This window comes from Epinephelus lanceolatus, chromosome 13, assembly GCF_041903045.1.
Source record: "Epinephelus lanceolatus isolate andai-2023 chromosome 13, ASM4190304v1, whole genome shotgun sequence".
Classification (NCBI taxonomy): Eukaryota; Metazoa; Chordata; class Actinopteri; order Perciformes; family Serranidae; genus Epinephelus; species Epinephelus lanceolatus.
The window spans coordinates 34303710-34325839 of record NC_135746.1 but is presented as its reverse complement, the minus strand read 5'-3'; the positions used below and the strand labels follow the sequence as shown (position 1 = coordinate 34325839).

The 22130-nt window shown below is 41.1% G+C and overlaps 1 protein-coding gene across 8 annotated transcripts in view; it reads right to left on the bottom strand.

Annotated features, from left to right (window-relative positions):
* Positions 1-22130, bottom strand: part of enah (ENAH actin regulator) — a 182047-nt gene that overhangs the window by 45652 nt on the left and 114265 nt on the right. For all 8 annotated transcript variants that reach the window (XM_078174069.1, XM_078174068.1, XM_033648455.2 and 5 more), the window contains one exon: positions 2975-3047. In XM_078174069.1, coding sequence (XP_078030195.1) covers positions 2975-3047 — 73 coding nt within the window. The remainder of the gene's footprint in view (positions 1-2974; positions 3048-22130) is intronic.

Here is a 22130-nt window from a genome sequence, read left to right as displayed (position 1 = left end):
CTCTCCTCCTCCTCTCACTTTTTTCATCCTATTCTCACTTTGCTCCACACATCCTTTACTCACTCTCACACCCGGCTGATATTGGCCTCTGTATCAGCGGATGACCTCAGTCACTGATCCACTCACTGCCTGTCTGTCATCCGTTGCTAAGTATGGAGTTGTGACCGGAACCGAGGGGAGGGGAGGCGAGGAGAAGAAGAAAGACAAATGAAGCTAGACGGAGACAAAAGGGTGAAAGTGAGAAAGCGGGAGGAAAAAAAGAAAGAAATGGAAAAGAAAGGGAAGGAGGAGCTGGCAGCCAGATCCATCAGGCACTCGGAGACCTACAGAGTCTGTAAAATTCCTGGCAGATCCGAGTTCACCTCAAACACATTGACTCACACCTGAAGAATGCTTTACTACTTGTGTGTGTGTATGTGTGTGTGTGTGTGTGTGTGTGTGTGTGTGTGTGGGTGTGTTTGAGACATAGAAAGATAGAGAGAAACAGCAAAGAGAGACTGCGTGTCTGAAGGACGATAGAATGAACATGTGTTTTAGAACAATCTATATTTTAGCATCGATCAACACAGGTAGTGTTAGTGACCAAACCAATATGGCCGCCTCACCTCAGGCAAAGCCCCTCGCTATGTTATTAAATGTTATTGAAACCCGAATTTCATGAATATAGTATTCCATTACTTGTGCATCGTATTTTAACCCTCACATGACCAACTTATGTTGTCCATTGAATCCTCGCACATCATGAGCATGTATACTATTTCATCTCTATCATCCATCACATATGAGGTGAACACTACAGAGTAACCTGTTGAGTAGTGAATGAGTGAATGTTGGAGGGGCATCAGACACAGTCAAAGCTAATTTACAAATTTAAAAAATAAATTGATGTTTAAATACGGGGAGCACATTTTATAAAAGCCTCTCCCAGACTGGACCAATATAGCGTACGCCATTCTGAGGTAGAGTGAGGAGGTCTCTGTCCGACGATTTCTGTAACCGTTCATAGTGTTGCACTTGTTTGTTCATATGAAAATCAACAGAAATAGCTATACCATGAGCAAAAGAGCCTTGATCCTTTTTCGCTCAGCTGGCCAATTACGGCAAGAAGCTGGCGTGAACATCGGTTACAGAAATGGTCGGACCTCCTAACTCTACCTCAGAATGGCGTAGGGTTATATTGGTCCATTCCCATGCAAACGCTGTGATGTCACAAGACCGCTGTTTAAACATCCATCAAGACGTCCTCTCATGGTACAAAAATAGTACCACAATGAATGTTGTGCAAATGCCTGTGAGGTTACCTGGCCATCAGCTGGACATCTTTCCTGAGCATCCAAGCAACGTAAAAATATGATGTTCACACATCAAGTAAGTGTAAAAACAGTGAGCCAGCATTGACTCACATGGGACACAAACCTGGGTCTCCTTAGTAAAAGCCCGTAACGCATAAACACAGTCACCCACCATGACTCCGTCTCATCATGGACTGTCGCTCTTTATACTACGTCACCTGGTTTTCTGGCAGAAAGACCAGAAGGAAAACTTCTCCTATGTGTGAACAAAGACTGCTTTAATGAAAACTCCAGGCTTATAACGATGACACAGGGAGATAATCTACATGTAGATATAGATAAATGCCGTTTTTTATTCTTAAAAAAGGGTGTCAATCACATGAAATGTCAATTTGAACTTAACTGACTTATCATTTTTAATTTTTATGATGTATGAAGCTACTGAATGCACATTGTGTACATTAAGCAGAACAGCTGAATAGACCCGTTTTGTTAATATCATCCTTCGATGTTGCTCAGACGCTCGGGAAGGACGACCAGCCGAAGGCCTGAACGTTGTGGACTCTGGAACAACTTCCATTTTGGAACTATTTTTGAACAAAAATGGGTCGTTTTGATTTGACTTTCAAAGTCAAGGTCAGTCAATTGTTTGCTTGGAATGTCGTAAAGGAAAAAAAACAAACAAAGATAGATGCATTTGCTTTTTCCAAGCAATAATATGATCAATATTTCCTGGTTTAAATAAGAGAGGGTCTAAATGGACCATTATTGGACATGGAAACAACATCACCATCTGGCTGGCTGTCTCATGCAGATTTGGTGTCTGACCAGGACCATTTTTGGACAAGGACATGACGTCAGTGTCCATAGTTTGTTTTCTGGTTTATCTCATCACTCCCCAAATGTTAAACAGATGTTTGATGATAAACATATCCCGATCTCAATCCGGCCAAAGCCTTCAGTAAGCCTCCCTGACATGTACAGGAGCATCTGCATTCATCATGTTTCTCCTTTAATTCATTTGTATATGGTGGACACTGATGTTTTGGCGCAGTTACAGCGTCCCTCCCGATGCCATTTATGACATTACAATGTGGTGTACAGCAGCTGCCCTTTCTCTGAACTGGTTACCGAAGCAGTCATCATTGTTTGGCTCATGTATGTGATACTAAATTTAGATGTTTACATCTCTGTGTGTGGTCATGTTTGTGGAGAAACATAGCTCATGACGTGCCCCTGTCTGTGTTTGCATGTGAGAGTGCGTGCGGGCAATTCATTCTAATGAAATCCTTCAACAAGCTTTCTGGTGAACAGGTTCTAAACCTTGGCCAACAGCTGGCCCCCATTAATACCGCTCTGCGTGTATGTATGCAAGTATGTGTGTGATGTGTTTCCTAGCCGTTCCACAGCCTCATTATTACCTGAGGGAAAGAGTGGCCTTGTATGGGGAAGAAAAACAACTGGGAGTATGCAAGGTTTTGTCTGAGTGGATGTGTGTGTGAGTCTGTGTGAGACACTGATAAACTGGTGGTGAGCAAGAAGAACAGAAATGGAAGAAAATGGAGAGACAGAAAATGGAAGAAACAATGGTGCCTCACAAAGTAAACACACTTCACATTGTTCCTAATGTTAGATATTTACATGTTGTTATGTATGTTATGTTTGTGTTTGTGTGGTCTTACCTTCTCTGCAGGTCCATCTCCTCTGGAGTCGGGCCATTCTGAACCTGGGGGCCCTGTCTGGGCAATGTAGGGCCTGTAGAGGGCGACACACACACAGACACCTCCTGTTAAACATTCAGCTGATATGCTCATTATGACTGACACATAACTTCTCATGTACTATTTCAATAATCAAAACATGGATATACAGGCGAAAACACACACACACACACAAACAAACAAACAAAATCACACTAAATTTAAATGAGCTTTATATTTTGCAACAAGACACTTAACAGAGTGTTATCAAACCTATTAAAAGATAAAGTTATATCAAGCCACTGGCGCAGAGAGCTCTATAATAGCGTCCCAACAGTTCAGGGGGAAACAGGGAGATACCGCCTGTTGTCATGGCAACACAGTGTTTGGCAAAAGGCCTGCAGGGTATTTAGCTTCTGTAAAGGGTTGCAGAGAAGTCACCTGTCACTTGTATGTCCTGTTACGTTGTCAAACAGTCAATATGAAGGAGCATCTTTGCTTTTGTTAAAGGGACAGTTCACCTCAAAATTAAAAAAAAAGATCTTACCTAGTGCTATTTGTCAATATAAATTATTTTGGTGTGAGTTGCAGAGTGTTAGAGATATCGGCCATAGAGATGTCTGCCTTCTCTCCAACATAATGACACTAAATGACACTCACCTTGTGGTGCTCAAAGTGCCAAAGACTACACATCAACTCTTTCCAGAAAGTGTGACCATGTTACTGGAGATAATCCACAGACTTTAATGTGGGCATTTTAAGTGGACACCATTTTCTTTATACTAAACTATACCAGTCAACTGTGTCACTGCACAGAAGGATGCGTGCATCTACTTATGTACGAGCAGCTTGTGCTCGTGGTAGCACAAGATGTAAACATTAATGGCGTCCTCCTCGGCTGAGCTGTAATGTTAATTAGCTGGGTGGTCCTAGGTGAGCTAGCAGTAGATGCACACTTCATTCTGCACGGTGATACCTTTTGAAACCTGAGTGCCAACTAGTTCCATTGTACTAGAGAGAAGGCAGACATCTCTATGGATGATATCTGCACCACTCAGCAACTCATATCTAAACAATCTAGTCGAATAAATAGCACTACAAGTAAGAGGTAAAATTTGTAGATTGCATTTTGGGGCGAACTGTCCCTTTTTAAGGACCAGCAGTAGGTTCTTGCTCCCTAAATGAAGAACAGTGGCGAATGCAGTTGTAGTTGGGAACTCATCCTGACACACTGTATCTTTAACTGGTCAGTTACTGTACAATTATTTTTAATGGTTAAAAGGGTATTCAAACGCATTCCTTGACTGATAGTAGTAACACCACACTGAAAATAAATGCCACCTTCAATATGTGTCCAAGTATTCACAGTAAAATACCTTATGCTGGGCCAGGCAGGCAGAGAGATTACTATGTGGTCACCTCTCATATAGGGTCCAAACACACAAGATTTTACCATTAAGCAGGCCATATAATCATTCCCTCTGCATACACCGCAGACTGAACTCCCTCCCCTGCCTCCTCCTGCATTAGCATGCAGATGGATGTGAATACAGAATGTTTCTCTCTCAGATGTTTTGTATGTCAGACTTTGTTGTGGGGGTTGTGAGCTCAGGGACGGTCTGTGTCAAGCTTGGTCAAATTAGTTTCTGGAGCACCACAGGAGCAGAGACACTACCAAACTCCAAAATGTGTCCAAACTGAGTCTCCAACTGAGAGGAATGAAATGTACTCACTGTGAAGAATAATTCCTTGCCAAAGTATTGATGCATTAAAGGAGGGACAGTTCCAATTTTTTGAAGTGGGGTTGTATAAAGTACTTACCCATAGTCAGTGTGTTACTTAGAGGGGATGGCTGTGAGCACACTCTCAGTTTGGAGAAACAGGCAGGAGTACCACCACGTATGCTAAGCAATGAACTGCTGCGCTACCAACACGATGTGCACATATGCATTTCAGAGGTGAAAAACAAAAATCCCAGAAACAATGCCACACTTTTAACCACATTTATAGACACAGTAGTCTATTCCAATAAATCTATCACTACTGGTAGCTGATCCTGAGTGGCTGGTGTCAACTACCACAACATCAGCAGCAAAATGTATTTAAGCCACCAAAAAAGGCCCACCTAAAAAAAAAAAAAAACATATATAAGTTTAACTTTACTCTATATCTAGAACATTTTGATCAGTTTACCTTACCATCAGACAGCCCCTCCAATGGGTAACTGAACTGAGACTGAAACCTATCTCTTCAAAGCCAGACTCAAGTGACAAAGACATTCATTTTACCTTGCTGAACACAGGAGCTGCTGGTCTACCGCTGCCTCGATCAGTTAGTTTGCTTATGTTACTGTGTGACTTTGGTGTTTTAAAGTGTTGATTGGATTCACCAAAGTCTCACAAGCAAGGTAAATTACTATTTTTGTCAATGGAGTCTGGCTTTGAAGAGATGATAGATGAGGGGTTTTTGTTTTTTTAGGTGGCTAAAATACATTTTGCTGCTGCTCCCTGTCAACAGCAGTACAGGGCTTAGCTTGCATGGCGGTGCTTCTGTCTGCTTCCCTATACTGGGAGGATGCCAACCGCCATCTACTGTTGGTAACCCACTGACTATGGAAAGGTTCAAAAAATTCAAACTATCCCTTTAATATACAGGCAAGCTAGCTATGCTATGTTTTAAAGAGCTGAAATGATTAGTTGATCAAGTGATTATTCAGTCACTTGACAATCAAAGTCAGTACTCAATTACAAAGTTAATCAGCAACTCCTTTGATAACTGTTTAATCGTTGCAGTCAAAATTCCAAAATTCAAGGTTTTTTAAATTTAAATTTGTGTTTATGTTGTGTTTTCTGATGTTCATGTCATATCATTTAATGAACAAAAAGGTTTTTGTATTGGACACTGGCTGATGAAGCATGGTACTGCTCTAAAAATGGTCAAAGCGTACTCACACCTCTACTAGGAGGACCTAGATTCTCATTAGAGTTGTGTCTGGTTCTAAATACTAGTTTATCAATGAAAATTACCAGGTACCACAGGTGGTAGCATTCTGCAGGTAGACAGACCAACAGAGACAAAATGGAGTCATAATGAGGGTCTAAACTAAAGGATCAACACAAATGTAAAGACAGCTCTCTATGCTTCTATCTGCTTTTCATCCAACACCAGAGTTTATAATAACCTATTAGCCTATAACTGAGCAGCTGGTTTTGCATAAAGGAAATGACAAACATGAGTGCCCCAAAAGGTCAAATTAGACCAGGAACATATTTTTTTGAAAGAAACACAGTTCTTGTAACTGTGAAACACTGTCAACACTCACTGACGTACCCTCAGTAGCCTTTGGCATAAGAAAAAGAGACACCCAGGCATCACTGTCTAATTTACACTTGCTAATGAGCTGCATTTTCTGCAAAACCTGAGCAAGGCCAGATGGACCAACATGGTGCTCCTTTTCCCTCTGTGTGCCAAACACACGCACACGCACAAACATTGGATCTGGATGGAGCTGAAAAGGGAGCAGATTTGACTACAATTAGTATTCAGCCAAGTCTGAAGGGACAGACAGAAAGACGGAGATGAAACAGGTGGAATCTGGGCTGCATCCAGGCTGACGACTGTTTCTGAACACTAACGTGCTCACACACTGACCCCACTTAACACTTTGACCGTCATTGATGTTGGCATTAGTTACTTTCCACGAGAGAAGAAAATAGGGTTTGCCACATCTGAATCAATGCAACTTTAACAGTTGTCTGTTGTTGTTACTTTGTTTTTTTTTTTAATGAAGACCTTTGGATCCTCAGTGGAAACAAATTTCTGCAGCCAGACAATGTGTAAAATAATAAGGGTGCTCCAATCAATTGGCCATTGATTGTTATCAGATAGTATTCGTTCTAAATAGTTTGATTGGTGGTCTGAGGCTGATCAGATGATGCAAAACGCAACACAATTTCTCTACGCCCCACTAAAATGGCTTGACTGGTCTTGCAGTTCTACCAGGTGCCTGAAAAAGTTTGTATTTTACTGTGTGTATTTGAAGTAAATCTCTGGTGGAGGAATGCAACCAAAAATTTCAACACCAAGAACCTGATCAGACCTTTGAAGGTTCGTCACGTCAAGGAATATGAGTTTTCAAAACTAGCTAGCACTAAAGCAATCACCACCCACTCAAACTGCTAACAGAGACATTGCAAAGACAGCGACCCTACAACAAGTTAAAAAAACGTGAATAAAAGAATAATGCTACACAATAAACAAAAGGCTTCAAATAAAACCTGTGACTGGTGATTCGTATCAGCTGATACGGCTTCCAGCAATCTGTGACAGGCCTGAGCGGAGCATCCTTACAAGATAAGACACACAAGAATACCTGATGCAGAATTTTTTAAAACCAGATGAGACCAGTAAAAACCTTGACAACACAGAAAAAATGTCCGCAAAAAATAAGCAAAGATAAACACGAAGTCATCTGAGATGGAAACAGAGGCACACAAACAAGCCTTGTGTTGTCCTTGGCTAATAATGACTAAGCGCTGATGAATGACGAGTTACTGGAAACCAGTCTACTAGCCACCATTACTGTCAGCACAGAGAATCCTGTCTGATGAGTCAGCATGGGGCCCACAATCACCACTAATGGATCAGTAAGCTTACTGGCATCAAGGCCATAAATGTTTTTTTTACTGACATCTTACGATGAGAGTGTAAAAATATTTGATCAGACATGGTTCATTCACTAAAATATCTTGGAACTTGTGTCTCTTTTCCTCACTGATGAAAAGCAGAAGTCTTCCTCCTTGTATTTTGGTGTAATGTGGGCAGACTAACCTGGCAGTGTGTTGCTCAACTAATTCTTGCCTTACACCAAATTACTTTTCAAGTGATTTCACTGGGGTAGACACATTTCAGAGTAAAGTCATGAGAGTTTTGCTGGAGCTGTGGTGCACTCCCATGATCTCAATTTTTTTGGTCTAAGGTGGTCATAAAACTCATTCTGAGCTGTCTGAAGTCTTTTTCTTGTCTTGATGTTCTGATAATATCAAAAGATGTTTATTAATATTCTAGGTTTTTAATCTTGGCTCAAAAGACTTAGTCATAGCTAATGAAGTTTAATGACATGAACACTGTCAACAAACAACAGCCGCGCTCTCTCCAGTGCAAACCAGGTAGACAGTGGACATGGAGGGGACTCCAGGAAGGCACAAGAACATGAAGAAGTCTCAGCTCTCTCGTACTGTGGAAAAGGAGGGAAACTGGTGGAGAAGTAAAACAAACAAGAGTACCTTTTTGCCCTTCCTTCCTTTCTGATCCACCAACCAGCACTTATTTTAGTGAGAAATCTTAATTTTTGGAACAGTTAACCTCTCATTCCCACAGTCTCCTCTGACTAAAATAACACAGCTAACCAATGGAGGCTGATTGCCAGTTCAGGCAACAAAATCCAAAATTGGAAGTTTTGGGTTGCAGCGATATATGTTTTGAGGTTTACCATGATATAAAAATTGAAGGTTATCATACCATGTACATTTGCTTATCTAGGATATTGAAGAAAAATGCAACTGGATGAAAATCTTCCCTTTATTCTAATTATTCTCATCGGAGAGGCTTTTTACACATCCAATAACGAAATGGTTTTAATTTTCAATTATAGTAATAAAACATTGTACGACTAAAATAACCATTCTGTTTTCATTCCTTTAAGGGTCGTTCTGAATGATAATAACTGCAATATTTTCTGAGACTATAATCCTATCCTCAAAATCTAACCCGAATGCCAGATTGACGCCTTTTATCTTGCATTTCTAGTGTGTGTGTAAGTGTTTTGGTGGACACGTGAAGAGTAGTTACTATGTCACTCTTCTTAAAGGGAGTTTGGTGTAAGATCTCCAACCAGGAACAGGATGGGAAATCATCTCAAAAGGAACCTAGTTGTAGTCCTGCAAATAGTGACCTTGCAAGTTCCCCTGTCTTTGTAAAATCTGAGTGTGTGACTTAAAACTCACAATGTCTTTAGATGTGAGAAGGTAAAGTCTTCCAATGTATGGTGGCATAAATATGTCTGACTCCAATATTTATATAAGCTCTTTTTATTTTTTAACCCTGAGCAGCAAACTTCTGCAGGGGAAGCGGAGGATCAATGGAGTGTTCAGAAGGTAGAGCCCTATGTGTGTGTGGCTGTGTGTGCAGACTGGAAACCATTCAGTGAGGGTGTGACTCACCAACACCATTTAAGGTGTGTGTAATAAGGCCTGGGCTTTGTATCTCCCTTTGTGATTTCCTTTGAGGTGAATTCATATAAAAGTGAAATATTTTAATACAGACACTATAACTAATGCCCAGTGGACATGACGAAGTGTCTCAGTTCTACACAGTCCAGACTTAATCTCTTCTAGCTTGAACAGAAACTATTTATACAGCTCAAATATCACATCGTCCGCAGTGTTTTTTCTGGATCACATTTATGTGCTAATAGTATAGGTAACTCACATTATTCAATCTTGGGACAGCTGTGCTAATTTTAGTACCAAAATCTCACATCACTCTGTGAAGAATCTGATATCCCCTCTAAAATGTGTTGCTCTGATGGTCTCTGAATAGCCAGAAATAGAAATGCTCATACCACTGTCAGGAGATGAATGTTTTTGGAAAAACAAACTGACTACCAGACTACATCGCAGAAAGCGAGAGACACACTGATACACTGACTGCAGTCACATATCAAAGTCAAACCTTTCATCTCCAGATCACTATGAGTTCATCAGATGAAGAAAACATCTGGTGCTGAAACCATTAGCTGATTAACCAAAAAGTCCATCGTCAGCATATCTTACAATGACTGTAGTGTTTCAAGCCATTTCTGTAGAATATGTCAGTTCCAGGTCCTCCAATGTGAAGATTTAGGCCCTGTCTATATATATACAGATATTTTTCTATGTTTTGGCCTCTCATCCATATGCGAACATTGACTATCTTTAACATCAAATATCTCAGTTTTAGGTTTGACACAGCTTATAATTCTGGTTGTGTATTCATGTGGATGTGTAAAACTGAGTATTGCTGCACCAAATCATGGACGAACTGAGGTTTCTGCTTTGCCATGTGTTACTTGGTCCACCCCAGCATCCACAGTTTGAAGTCCATCCGAAACGAAGGATTTGGATTAGGACTGGTCGAACCAGCAGATGGTGGGAGACTTTCCAGAGTGGGATTGCTGTCAATAAGAAATGCAATGAAAACTTGAGCATGTCCAGAGAATCACTTAGATCTCCGAGTGAGCTCGTTTGTCCTTACGTAGAAGGGGAATCACCTGTGATGAGACCTCTAGAAGGTGTTTTATAAAAAGTAGCCTGTACACTATTACAACCTTTGCTATGAGGGAAGACTGTGGAAGAGAGCTAACACCAGTGAATGTTTGGTGGCGTTTTTGCATTCTAGTGTGGATGGGGATATTTTGTAAAAACAAAAAAATTTTAAACAAAGGGGGACAATATCTTTTTTTCCGAAATATCTATGGTGTAGAAAGGGCCTTATCTCATACAAGGCTGAGTTATGGTAGATGATTCCAGATTCTTTAAGCTCAGACACTAACAAATCTCTTACCTAACCTTTCATTTCTTCTCATTAGTGATTACCAGCAAAGACCATTGGTAAAACCATGCAAGTGACGGCTATTTGTGAATGAAAAGACACATCACTGTGACTGTGTGTGTTTGTAGTTCAACAGAGTATGGCAACTTTGAAAGGACCTCACAGTTTAACTCCAACAAACCAGTCACTAGTCATTGTTAACATTTTACAGTACATGTCAAAAGCTACTCAGTAAAGTAATGTTTTGAAATATCACTTAGGTAGTTACAGAGACAATAACTATTATCAGAAACTACAAACTCAGACACTTTGGAAGCCACATCTAAAGCATGTGAGCCAACCTGGCCTCTGCCAGAGAACACTCTGAAACTTTTACAATGGAGAGAGAAAATGATGTGAAGCATCTCCAGGGAACACAGAATAGCCATTTCTACATCTAGCACTCTATCTGCCGTCATTATTCACATCATCTCATCTTATTACCATCTTGATGGTTTCCTTCTTGTATGGGCTGAATTGAAATAGCATTGAATTAAGCCGAGTCCACAGGCAGTCGATATCTGCGACTGTAATTGCTGACATGGTCTCTCGTCTCCATCTTCTGCTGCCTGTGGGTGTAATTGTGTTACTGTCTGCTCTAATAGAGCTCATGTGCTAATGACAGAACACAGACAGCAGCCTAGCAGGGCAGGAGGGAGGACTTAAGATCAGATAAACGGGCCTGACATTCATTTAAGCCTCATTTTCCTATTAGAAATCTTATTATACAACTATTCAACACAAGGACCTGACATTTTACACCACCTTGCATTTCTAAGGTTTAAGCCTAATACACCCCTTGCCCCTACTCCTCTGTTTTGCACGTTCACATCTTGTGGTGTCCTGATTCTTGTTGGGATAGAGGGATAGGGCAAAGTGTTCAGACTACATTGCCCTTCAAACTGAGGTTTTTCAAAAGGGCACCCTTCAAACCGAAGCCCCTTTCACAAATACACTGCAAAACTAAAATTATCTAGACACTACCCAGAGGAGCTGTTTGTGAGAATGCAAAAGTCCCAAACAGTTGAACTCGGACATTAAATGGATTTTATCCTTCCAGCGTCCTGGTACTAGGTCCCTGTAAAATCTGAATGAACCCATGTATGAAAAGAGCAGATAATAATTGGGAGAATTACCAGTGAGCAAGTAAAGCCTAGTTCACATTATTTTCACCGCGATTTTGATGTCGCAGAGGATCTTGAGAGCCACCATGGGTCAGAGGTGAGTCGGCAGATAATCTGCCACGACGAGTCCTCATGTGTGAACAAGCCTACGAGCAAGTCGCCCCCTCATCTGTGACTGGATATGTGGCATGCTAGAAAACTGGAGAAGGCTGACACGACTGACAAAGAACATCAGCCAATGAGAGGCAGACGGAAAAAATGTGAGGAGGACAAGCTGCAGGGTTGCCACTTGCCAAGTCCGCTTATTAGCCGCAACTTTGGGCTTGTTTCTAAAGTGGAGTTGCTTATTTGGACTTGCTCTCTAAACGTCACCTTTCTCTATATATATTCGTCTATTAAGTTATTTAAACATATGATAGTATGTCTGACTGCAGTCGCTTCTTTTGGGCTTGTTTCCATAGCCCTGGTTGCTTGTTTCTCTCCCAAGATCAGGCAACACTGATAAGCCGGCCGGCAAGCAACAACAAAGGCGGCGTCCACAGGATCATGGGGACCCTGTTGTGTTTGGACCCAGGATAATAAAGAATATCCATGCCTTTACGATGTGTTGTCTCCAAGTTTGGTGACGTCATTGCATTATCTGGGGCTCTGTCGGTGAGGGCTCGGTGGAGAAATCTTGTGGTGTGCACACACAGGTTGTAATGCAGTTGGCGAGACTCCCGCTGACAGAGACACACGTCGGCAGGTATGAACACTCAAAAGATTACAATAGTCTCCGCGACGCACAATCAGGGTGAAAATCGTGTAATGTGAACTAGGCTTAAGCGTGTTTTTTTTGTTGTTTTTTTTTTTTAAAATTTTATATACTTTATTAATCCCCCTGAGGCGAAATTCATTTTTTTCACTCTTTTGTCATTAACACACAGGTCCGAAAGACACACACACATGCACAAACAGGACCTATTCATGCACAAAGTGAAGAGATGTTAGAGTGAGGGGGCTGCCTTGGTCAGGTGCCCAGAGAGGTTGGGGGGTTCGGTGCCTTGCTCAAGGGCACCTCGACAGTGCCCAGGATGTGAACTGGCACCTCTCCAGCTACCAGTCCACGCTCCATATTTGGTCCAGACGGGGACTTGAACAGGCGACCCTCTGGTTCCCAACCCAAGTCCCTATGGACTGAGCTACTTGATGACGTTTCTATCATGAGGCTCGTGCAAAACTGAAAAAACTCACAAAAATCTGAGGGTGAAGAAGAACGTTCATTTACAGGAAGGTGGCAACGAAAATGCCTAACTGGAGAGATGACGAGATTAGGGAACCAATTTACAAACTAGCTACAGGGCCACGGTGTAATCTGTCATGTCCTGGATCTTGCACATTCTACCCAGGCATCACCCCTCACCAGAACCAAACAGAGTATTTCCAGTAGGTGAGAATGCATCTGCAACAAAATATCTTCTGCTATGTGCTTTATGTGTGAAAGAGAATCTCGACCCGATTCTTCAGACATTGTCCAGAATTATAATTATAAGAAATAATCAGCAAGATGGCTGCACAAGCAACACAAGAAACCCAGAAATATATTTTCATTGTTATTAAAGACTTACAAATTACGATAAGCATCGTATTATCTTAGTTTTGTAATGTAATATGGTCCTTTTCTTTTCGCTAGCTAGCCAATCTTTCATTGTTATTGCTGATTTGTGAATGAAAATCTGCCTTTTGACATATTTTGGCATATGACATTCGAAATTTAACTTGAGTCCAGCAGCAAAGTTGCTGCACTTGTTACCGCTCCTCTGATATCAGTACAGATGGGCAGGGTGGAAGCACAGGCTGCTAATATTAGCCCACAGCTTGTGGACTAGTAATGAAGCAGTGTTCTTTTATTCAATCGCTTGTTTGATTGTGAGCATCCATGCTGGTCTATATACATCAGATAAATGGCATGTGACATTGTAAAAAATTGATAATTGCCAAAGTCATATCTGTTTGCGTAAACGAAACCTACAACTACACATGAGGGTTTTGAAGGGTTGTCCCATTTCACAGGGGAAGATTTCAACCACTACCTCTTGTAATTCTGTTCTGAGGGGCAAAAGGCTACTCAAAAAAGAGGGGTAGGGGTAACAATAAGAAATGGGATTGGGCCTAAATGTCAAGACCCACGAGATCCACTTACTCTCAAGGTGCCTCCTCCAAACAGACATTCAGTCATTCTCTTCTCGTAAAATGGAAGGACTTAATAGACATAAAGTGATTCAATGACCCAAGACAACAGCACTTTAGCTTGGCCCGCTTCCAAAAACATTATCTGACACAATACTGGGAAAGACAGGGCAAAGAGAAAAGGCATGAAGTGAAGCTTAAAGAGGTATTCACAGACAGAAGCAGACAGAGAACAAAGAGAATCTGGGCTGGGCTGTACTTCACAATATTAGCTGGTCATGAGATCACTATCTGCTCCTTGGGAATATCTCCGCAGCAGGGGGACAAAGCTGATAGTAGTTCACAGGACTAAGAGAGAAAAAATGAGAGAATACAACAAAGAATATTTCCACAACTGAGAATAACGTTTCCTAGCTGACTTCAACCTTAAAATCCCCACAACAAGCACACAGTTAAACAACTCCAGAAGTCTGATCCCTTTGCTCTTGTATACCTACATGAAGGCAGAGTCAGTGTGGGCCTCCTCTGGCAGCAAACATAACGCCACAGTCCATGTGGGGCCCCGTCTGACCCATTGCCAGGCCTCAGTGCGACCACCACCCTGCTGCCAGCTCCCCCAGTACAATCCTGGGAGCTCACATACAGTACCATGGCTCAGGCTTCCGAGGTTCTTCTTTCAATTTCCTGTGCCTTATCCCTGCATCATCCACACTGCTGGAGGTTTGTAAAGATCAGGCTGATGGTTATGAACTTCAGTTGCAGCAAGAGAAGATAAAAACAAACATTGAGCCGTCTCCTGTTTCAGTAGCCGGTTAAGTTGTTTATCCTCTGTAATTTGAAGCCTTAATATCCTGACGGTACACCTTTAAAGATGACGCTGAAATGCTTGGCGTGGTCGTTCTTTGTGCCGGCTCTCCAATAGATCAGAATTGATGGAAACAAAGGAAGAGGAGAGGGAGGGATGGAGAGTGGGAGGGAGAGATGAACATAAGAGGCAGAGAGGGAGAGGAAGACGGAGCTGGGGATTAAGACAGAGAGTGAGAGTCAGACAGAGATACAGAGAGAGGAGAAACAAACTGATGATACACAAAAGGCAGAGAAAGAGACGGACAGAGAGGGAGAGAGAAAGAGAGCTGCGTACAGGATGTGGTGGGACTCTCTACCTGATGGGTTGGTCGGCCAGTTTGTACTTCCTGGATCCAATCTATTATTCATACGCTGGATACAGAGAAGGACACAACGCTGCTGTCCTCAATATCATTACCAGTGTGTGTATGTAGGAATGTAGTCCATGTCCTTTCTTTAAATTATTCATTTTGATCTCAGGAAGTAGCACTAAACATAAAGGGTGGGGTCGCCAAAATAAGAAGAAAGGAACTTTTATAGCAATGCTGATAGTTTTGCTCTCAGAGTTATTCCTACACTCTAATGTAGCAGAACACATTTTGAAAAGGCAACAGTAAGCACCTGTGCAAAGAGCACTTTTCCCACAGGACAACCTCCACCCCAACAACATGAAGATGAATTGGATTTTGTAAGTGATGCTCAAAGAATTTAGAAATGACATTAAAAAATAACTCAACAGCTGTGTGTTTTTGTCCCCCCTATATTGGCAATCCAAGGTCAACAGCAGACATTTGTCACTCACGTTACAAAGCAATCTACAAGCAGTGTACATAGCAGTGTGCTCACTGCAGCAATTAAACAGTTTTCATTTTTTATGTTTTTTGTTGAGGACCCTGCACTTTTTAGTGAGAGCCTTCTACATTCGCATGCAGTGTTAATTTCAGTATGAACGTTGGAGAATAAGTGTTCATTTTCAGAGTTCCAATGGGACAAACTTTTATGGTATTTTGAGAATGTATAGCCCTTTGATATAATATTATAACATACTGCATTAGTGAAACTTAAAAGGGAATTCCAGTAAGTTATTTCCATGGCCAAGGAAGGTTTAATCAATATTTGTGAACATGAGCTACTCTCTCTCTCAAAGCCAAAAACATGAGAAGTAAGTCTCAAACTTGTGATGTCACTAAGTGCCTGTAGCTGCTCCATAGACAATGAATGTCTGACTTTGTGGACCCACAGAATGTTTGTTTTCTTCTTTATACCTAAATCAGCTTCATTCTGTTGTAGTGTTCTCAGTTCTCAAACAAATGTTCCCATGTACTAAAAGCATTACCCTAGCTGTCTCAGTGTCATATAGAGCATCTTATCCAATTCATTATCTACGGCAAAGCTCCAGCCTTTACACCCTCTGACATCCCAAATTTGAGTTTTAGCACTCTAGTTTTTAGATTTGTGAGGGAGTTGTTCCTTTTACTAATACTTTTGGACTGTCTTAGACTATAGGAATAAAATATATGAATTTGAAAACTGGTGAAGTTCCCCTTTAAAGTCAAACTACAATTACCACCACATGGCTGTATGCCTCTACAAACCACTCAAGCTGCAGCTGACATCCAATGTCTGTCCAGACTCATATGTGCCATGCCAGTAGCCATGATTCAAATATGGATGTTGCCGCAAAGAAGCTACAAATTCTAAAACATGGATGCTTCATGCATATCTTCAACCCAGCAGCACAGAAGATCTATACAATCAGCATCATTTCAAGATGGGCACCTTAGATTAGTGTCACCAATTTAGTATCTGACCAAATGTCTCCCCTTCTGTTCCTGAAATATGATGTTGAATACTGGCCAAAAAAGTGTTTTTGCATAACATTATGATTATGAATTAGTGTTTAAGTTCTTGCCAAAAATGTGTTTTGTGAGGTCACAGTGACCCTAACCCTAACAGTGACCACCAAATTCTAAAGCAAGGCAAGGCAGCTTTATTTCTTTAGCACATTTCATACACCAGGGCAATTCAAAGTGCTTTCTAATTCTGGACAGTTGCGTCCGAGTGAATGCTTGCCAAATTTGGAGGAATTTCCTCAAGGTGTCTGACCTTTTGAGTACAAAATGTCACCAGTTCAGCATTTTATTCTATTAGACATTTGTATGCAATCTAGTCATAATTAGCATATGAATCCTTGAGTTACGGCCAAAAATATGTTTTGTAAGGTCACACTGACTTGGACTTTTGACCTGTGATTACTTAAATCTTATGTGTTCATCACTGAGTCCATTTGTGCCCAATTTAAAGAAATTCCCCCAAGGTGTTTTTCACGTTCACAAGAATAGGCGAATGGAGGCATAAAAATGTCTCAGCCAGAGTGAGAAAGCTGCACCGCACTTCTGGTGCCTCCTATAATGTTTTACAGTATAATGTCAGCCTACACAGCTTTACAGTACACAAGTAAATCCACTACAGCACAGCAGCTTTTAGCCTGTGCTGTTTGGGATTTGATGTCACATCAGGCTGCTATGCATACTGTAATGTGCAGTAAAGTACACTTGACAGTTAATGTTCAGTGAATGGACAAAAGAACAGATAACATGTTGGCAAAAACAACACAGTTCCACAGCATGGTGTTTTACAACAACTACTGTAATCACAGGGTCTCATTCATGAAACGTGAGCAGAAGGAATTTGTGTGTAAACTGTTCGCAGATGGAAATTTACGTGCATGTCCGCATTCATCAATATTTTAGTAGCTCCAATCTTTTCGTAGCTACTAACAAAATCTACTCCTGCTCCTGACCACTCGTAGTGCTTGTGTAAATTTAGTAAAGCACATAAATATTGCTTTTCACTATTGGAAATTACAATTTTAATTCGTATTGCGCTCTGTTATGTACACAATACACAGATGCCTTTGAAACACGTAATCTAAACATGTCAAAATATTAAAAATATAACACATTTAGTTAAATTAGTTGGCAATTAGCAGGTTTAAGATCCAGATTAGGTTCATGATTGTGAATTATCTATGTAAATCGACTCAATAGATTACACGTTCTTTCTACATGTTGAATGATGATCATAAAAATATCCGTAAGGACAGCCGGATCACAGCCTCTTCGGCCTCGGTGCCTGGGTTCAGCAGGGGCAGCACGAGCAGCAGGAGCAGCAGGTGGTGGAGCCACGAAGGAGCACGCAACAGCTGAAAGAATTATTTGAGACAACACATGTTTTTTTTTCTTTGTTTTTTTGTGGCTTTTTGATCATTTGAATGAATAAATCTGATCTGAAAAATGTTTAATTTTTACTTTTGATGGCCACTGTGAAATAGTTCCCAACACATCAGGAAATTAAAAAAGCTGATAAAATCTACACAGTAAACCTTGTTTTTCAGGTGAATTACAATGCAACGCAATGGAAGGAACACTACAAAACCAACAGGATTAAAAGGAGAATGCCACTGACATGAAGAGAAAAGGACAAAGTGGACACCAAAGGAGTCAGTGTTTGTTTGTCAGGATGACGGGGATATGGATGGGCAAAACTAAAGGACAGGGTCATTCTCCTTTGTTTTACCTGCTCACACCAGAGAAACAACCTGTCATCAAAGCTGCCATCCCTTTCTGTTTGTAAGTGAAGAACTGACAGTCACCTGTCAAAGGGTCAAGGAGTTTCTGTATATGTGCTGGATGAGCATTTGTTCAGTATGTCCATCCATCATCCTGTCAGACACAAACAGTCTAAAGAGCACACGGGGGTTGTGAATAATATATGAAGACTCTTTGATCCAAAGCGCCTCACAGTATGATGAGTGTGTACATTTTTAGCATGTGTGGCTCCAGTGGGAACTGAGGCCAGTAACTCTACACACTCACAGCTACATGACGTACACACTCTGCAATCACAGACAAAACGCATAGGAAATTCCAACTGTCTTCACTCTGTCAAAGATAACGTGACTGTAAGACATATGTCGACGTCCAGGTTTATTTAGACTGTCTGGTAAAAGCTCAGACAGAAGGATTACAGGGCGGACACATTTTTTAAAAGCTGGAATATAGTATCACATTTAGCTCATGATGTCATTGTCCAAGCATCCATAGCAACATCTTGTGATTGGCTACAGCACAGGCTGAGCCGCAAAAGAAAATGACACCTGCTCCGTAGAAATATATTCCTCTAGTAGGTAGTATGAGACATGTGGGCAATGGGCCAGGATCAGATATTGGCTTGTATCTATCAAGCCCGTTTCTGGGACTAAGGACACTAACTTTAGAGTAGCATACGAAGCCTCCTTCATTGACTCAGACCTCCTAGGAGCGGGTCTCACATTCCTAATTTACAGTAATTTTACATTTTGCAGATGACAATCTACAGTTTTAAACAAAGGTGAAAATGCAGTAAGCAGCACTGTAGGCTATATGTGTCAGGGAAATATGTAACTCACTGTAGGGAACTACAGATGTTATATATACAAAAATGTAAGGCCAATATTAATATATAACTAAAATGGCATAGTGATATTCCCAGTAGACTATGTTAATGTAAATATAGAGTGCAGGTCATTTGACTGCATGAATTCATCTTGCCATATCAGCCTACCCAACAATGCCCAGAACAGTGTTGTGTACTACATTGTATAATATTTTACAGCCAGTAATGATCTGTGGACTGTGGCATCCTTCTCACCTTCTACACTATTTGTTAACTTAAAGGAGCTCTATGTGATATTCAGAGTGAATCTATGATTTAGAGGCTGTTCACACGGCTCTCAACATGGAGGTGCTAAGCTGGCATATGGTAGCTAACGGTGCTGACAATGTGGACAGTGCTAACAACAAAAACAGTGCTAACAGAGTTAACAGTGTTAACCTGGGGGTGAAAGAGAGTGGAGAGTGGGTGCTATGGTTTCGCAACAGCAAGGTCTTAAAATCATTATTGCATGCATCATGAGTGCAGCCCATTTTAGCAAGCCAGTGGGATACACAAGGGACTCAAATGAACTAACACGCACGTACAGCTGGTCTGTCTACCATAACAAACTTTGAAGCTTAATTTAAAACACACACAGAGGTAGCGTTACGCCTCATCCTCTGGCGAGGATGTCATTACTCCACTGTATCTTTACATAGCAAATAGTTGTTTGCTGCTATATTACTGCTCTAATGTCACAGAGTTTTTTAAGTCCCCTTACATGATGTTAACCAGTGTCTCCGATAAGACAGCTCTGCTAAACTTGAAATAAATAAGTCAAATAGAATACGATGTATTAAATGTCAAAAGTTGAAATTCAGTTGAGATATCCTTTATCAGAATTAACTGGATGACATCCAGTTAGGAGGACATAAACGTATTCAAATACAAGTCCTTGTTGGAAACGTTACCATTACAAAGCACATTATAAACATATGAAGAGCTATAAAAGTGCTTAGCTGCAAAAAATACCCAAAAAGACTTGGATTGTGAGGACACTGGTTTCTGCCAAAAGCACCAGCCCAAGGTCAGCCACAAAAAAATGTTCAGTTCTTGTCAAAACTGTGAGCTAACAATAATCTTATTGTCATGAAGCATTAAGCCATCTCCTGGCAGCTCCTAAAAGACTTGGACTCCTCTGGAGCTCTCTGAAATATTGGCAGAGATCGGAGGCATTTCCAGGTTAGGAGAGTTGCTTAATTGCACAGGACCAAATATGTGTTACACTGAGACTTTTTTGTCCAGTTACTACTGACTTCCCCCTCTGAGACGATTAATAAATCTGGGCCCAGATCTAAGAGCCCAAACCACCTGTGACTTTAGACTGAATACCAAACAGTGTGCGCTGGAAGAATTAAAAGAATGTATGAAGAACACAGTTGGGAATGTGCCTACCTAATGGCTCTTTTGCTGCTGTATCTCCCTCTCCTGCTTCCTGCTGATGCCAGTGTTTCCAGCAGAAGAAGGGGAAATGGTTCTTTGAGGTCTGATTAGGACGCTCTGTCAATAACCATTATAGTAGATGCCCAATGGAAATGGGCTACCTGGCACACAAAGACCTACTTCAAATTCTCTTTTTGGCTTCCGCCTCTCCTCAGCAACTGTTGTCTCTCCATCTCTGTCCTCACCCTTACCCCTGTTCACCTTATCTGTGATTTCATTACTTAAAAACCATCTCGCCATAGGGACTTCAAAGCTCACACACATTCTCAGGTATTTAAGTCAAGGAGTTCTTGATGACTTTGAATGTCTTGTTAATTGTGTTTCAAGGACTTTAAGTGTTACAGTAAGTCACATCCTTAGGCCTCATCTTGTGCAGTAAAGTCACTTCTTTGAAAATTGCTGCTCAGACGAAGCAAACCTCCAACGTCCTGAGGCACGCTGAGTAATTCCGATGCTATACTTTGATCAACGAGAATAAACTCTTTAAGGACATTCAGAAAATACCTTGCTGTTTTTTTCTAAATCCACAAATTCTGAAGATCCGAGGCCCCTGGGAACCCTGTTAAATAATTTATGAGTTAATGAACTGATGAGCGAACTTCTGAATTTCATGTAACACAGGATGATGAAACTCTCTCAGTTCATTTCTTACCCAAAATGCAGAAAGGTCAAGTTTTAAAAAGACGATTTATTCACACAGGATTAGTATTACCATAGGACCTCTGTCTTGATCAAAGTACAGTAATATCTTGATGAGCACTGGATTCTGTAACAGATTGAATTCACTGTAGGTCCAATGTGAATGGAGCTGTTCTCCATCTGTTTCTCTGTCTATCTTTGACACCTTCAGTGTGTCCTACAAGACGGAAGATTATTTTGGGGCTCGGGGGAGTCAGGATGTCTAGAAAGGGAGTGGGATACCACCGACATCTACACCTCTGCCATCCTCAGCTCCTATGGATGACTGCTGGACATTTGATGCCAACCCACTGCCCTGTTAATATATCTCAGTGACATGGCAGGGACGATCCTGAGAGTGACACAACCTGCAAACATGCACTTATTATAGTTTCAGATCTGCCCAGCAACAAGTGGGTCGGTCTTTTAGACGCCCTTGAGGGGTCAAGGTAAACACTGGGGTATTTACAGGGGTACTGGAGTTAGCATGCACTTGTTGATGGGTTTTTTGTTTGTTTTTTTAATCAAGGACATGGGACAAACAACAGATGGGTCAAAGGCAACATGCAACTATGTTGATAATAGACTGCTATTTAAGTTATTTTTCAAGGAGAAATGCCACAAATTTGCTGGTTCCAGGCTCTCAAAGGTGAAGACCTAATGTTTTTCTTTGTTTTACAGTGAGGGAAATACGTATTCAACATGTCACCATTTCTTTCATTAAACATATTTCCAGTGCAGCTATTGACGTAAAATTTAGACCATTTATACTG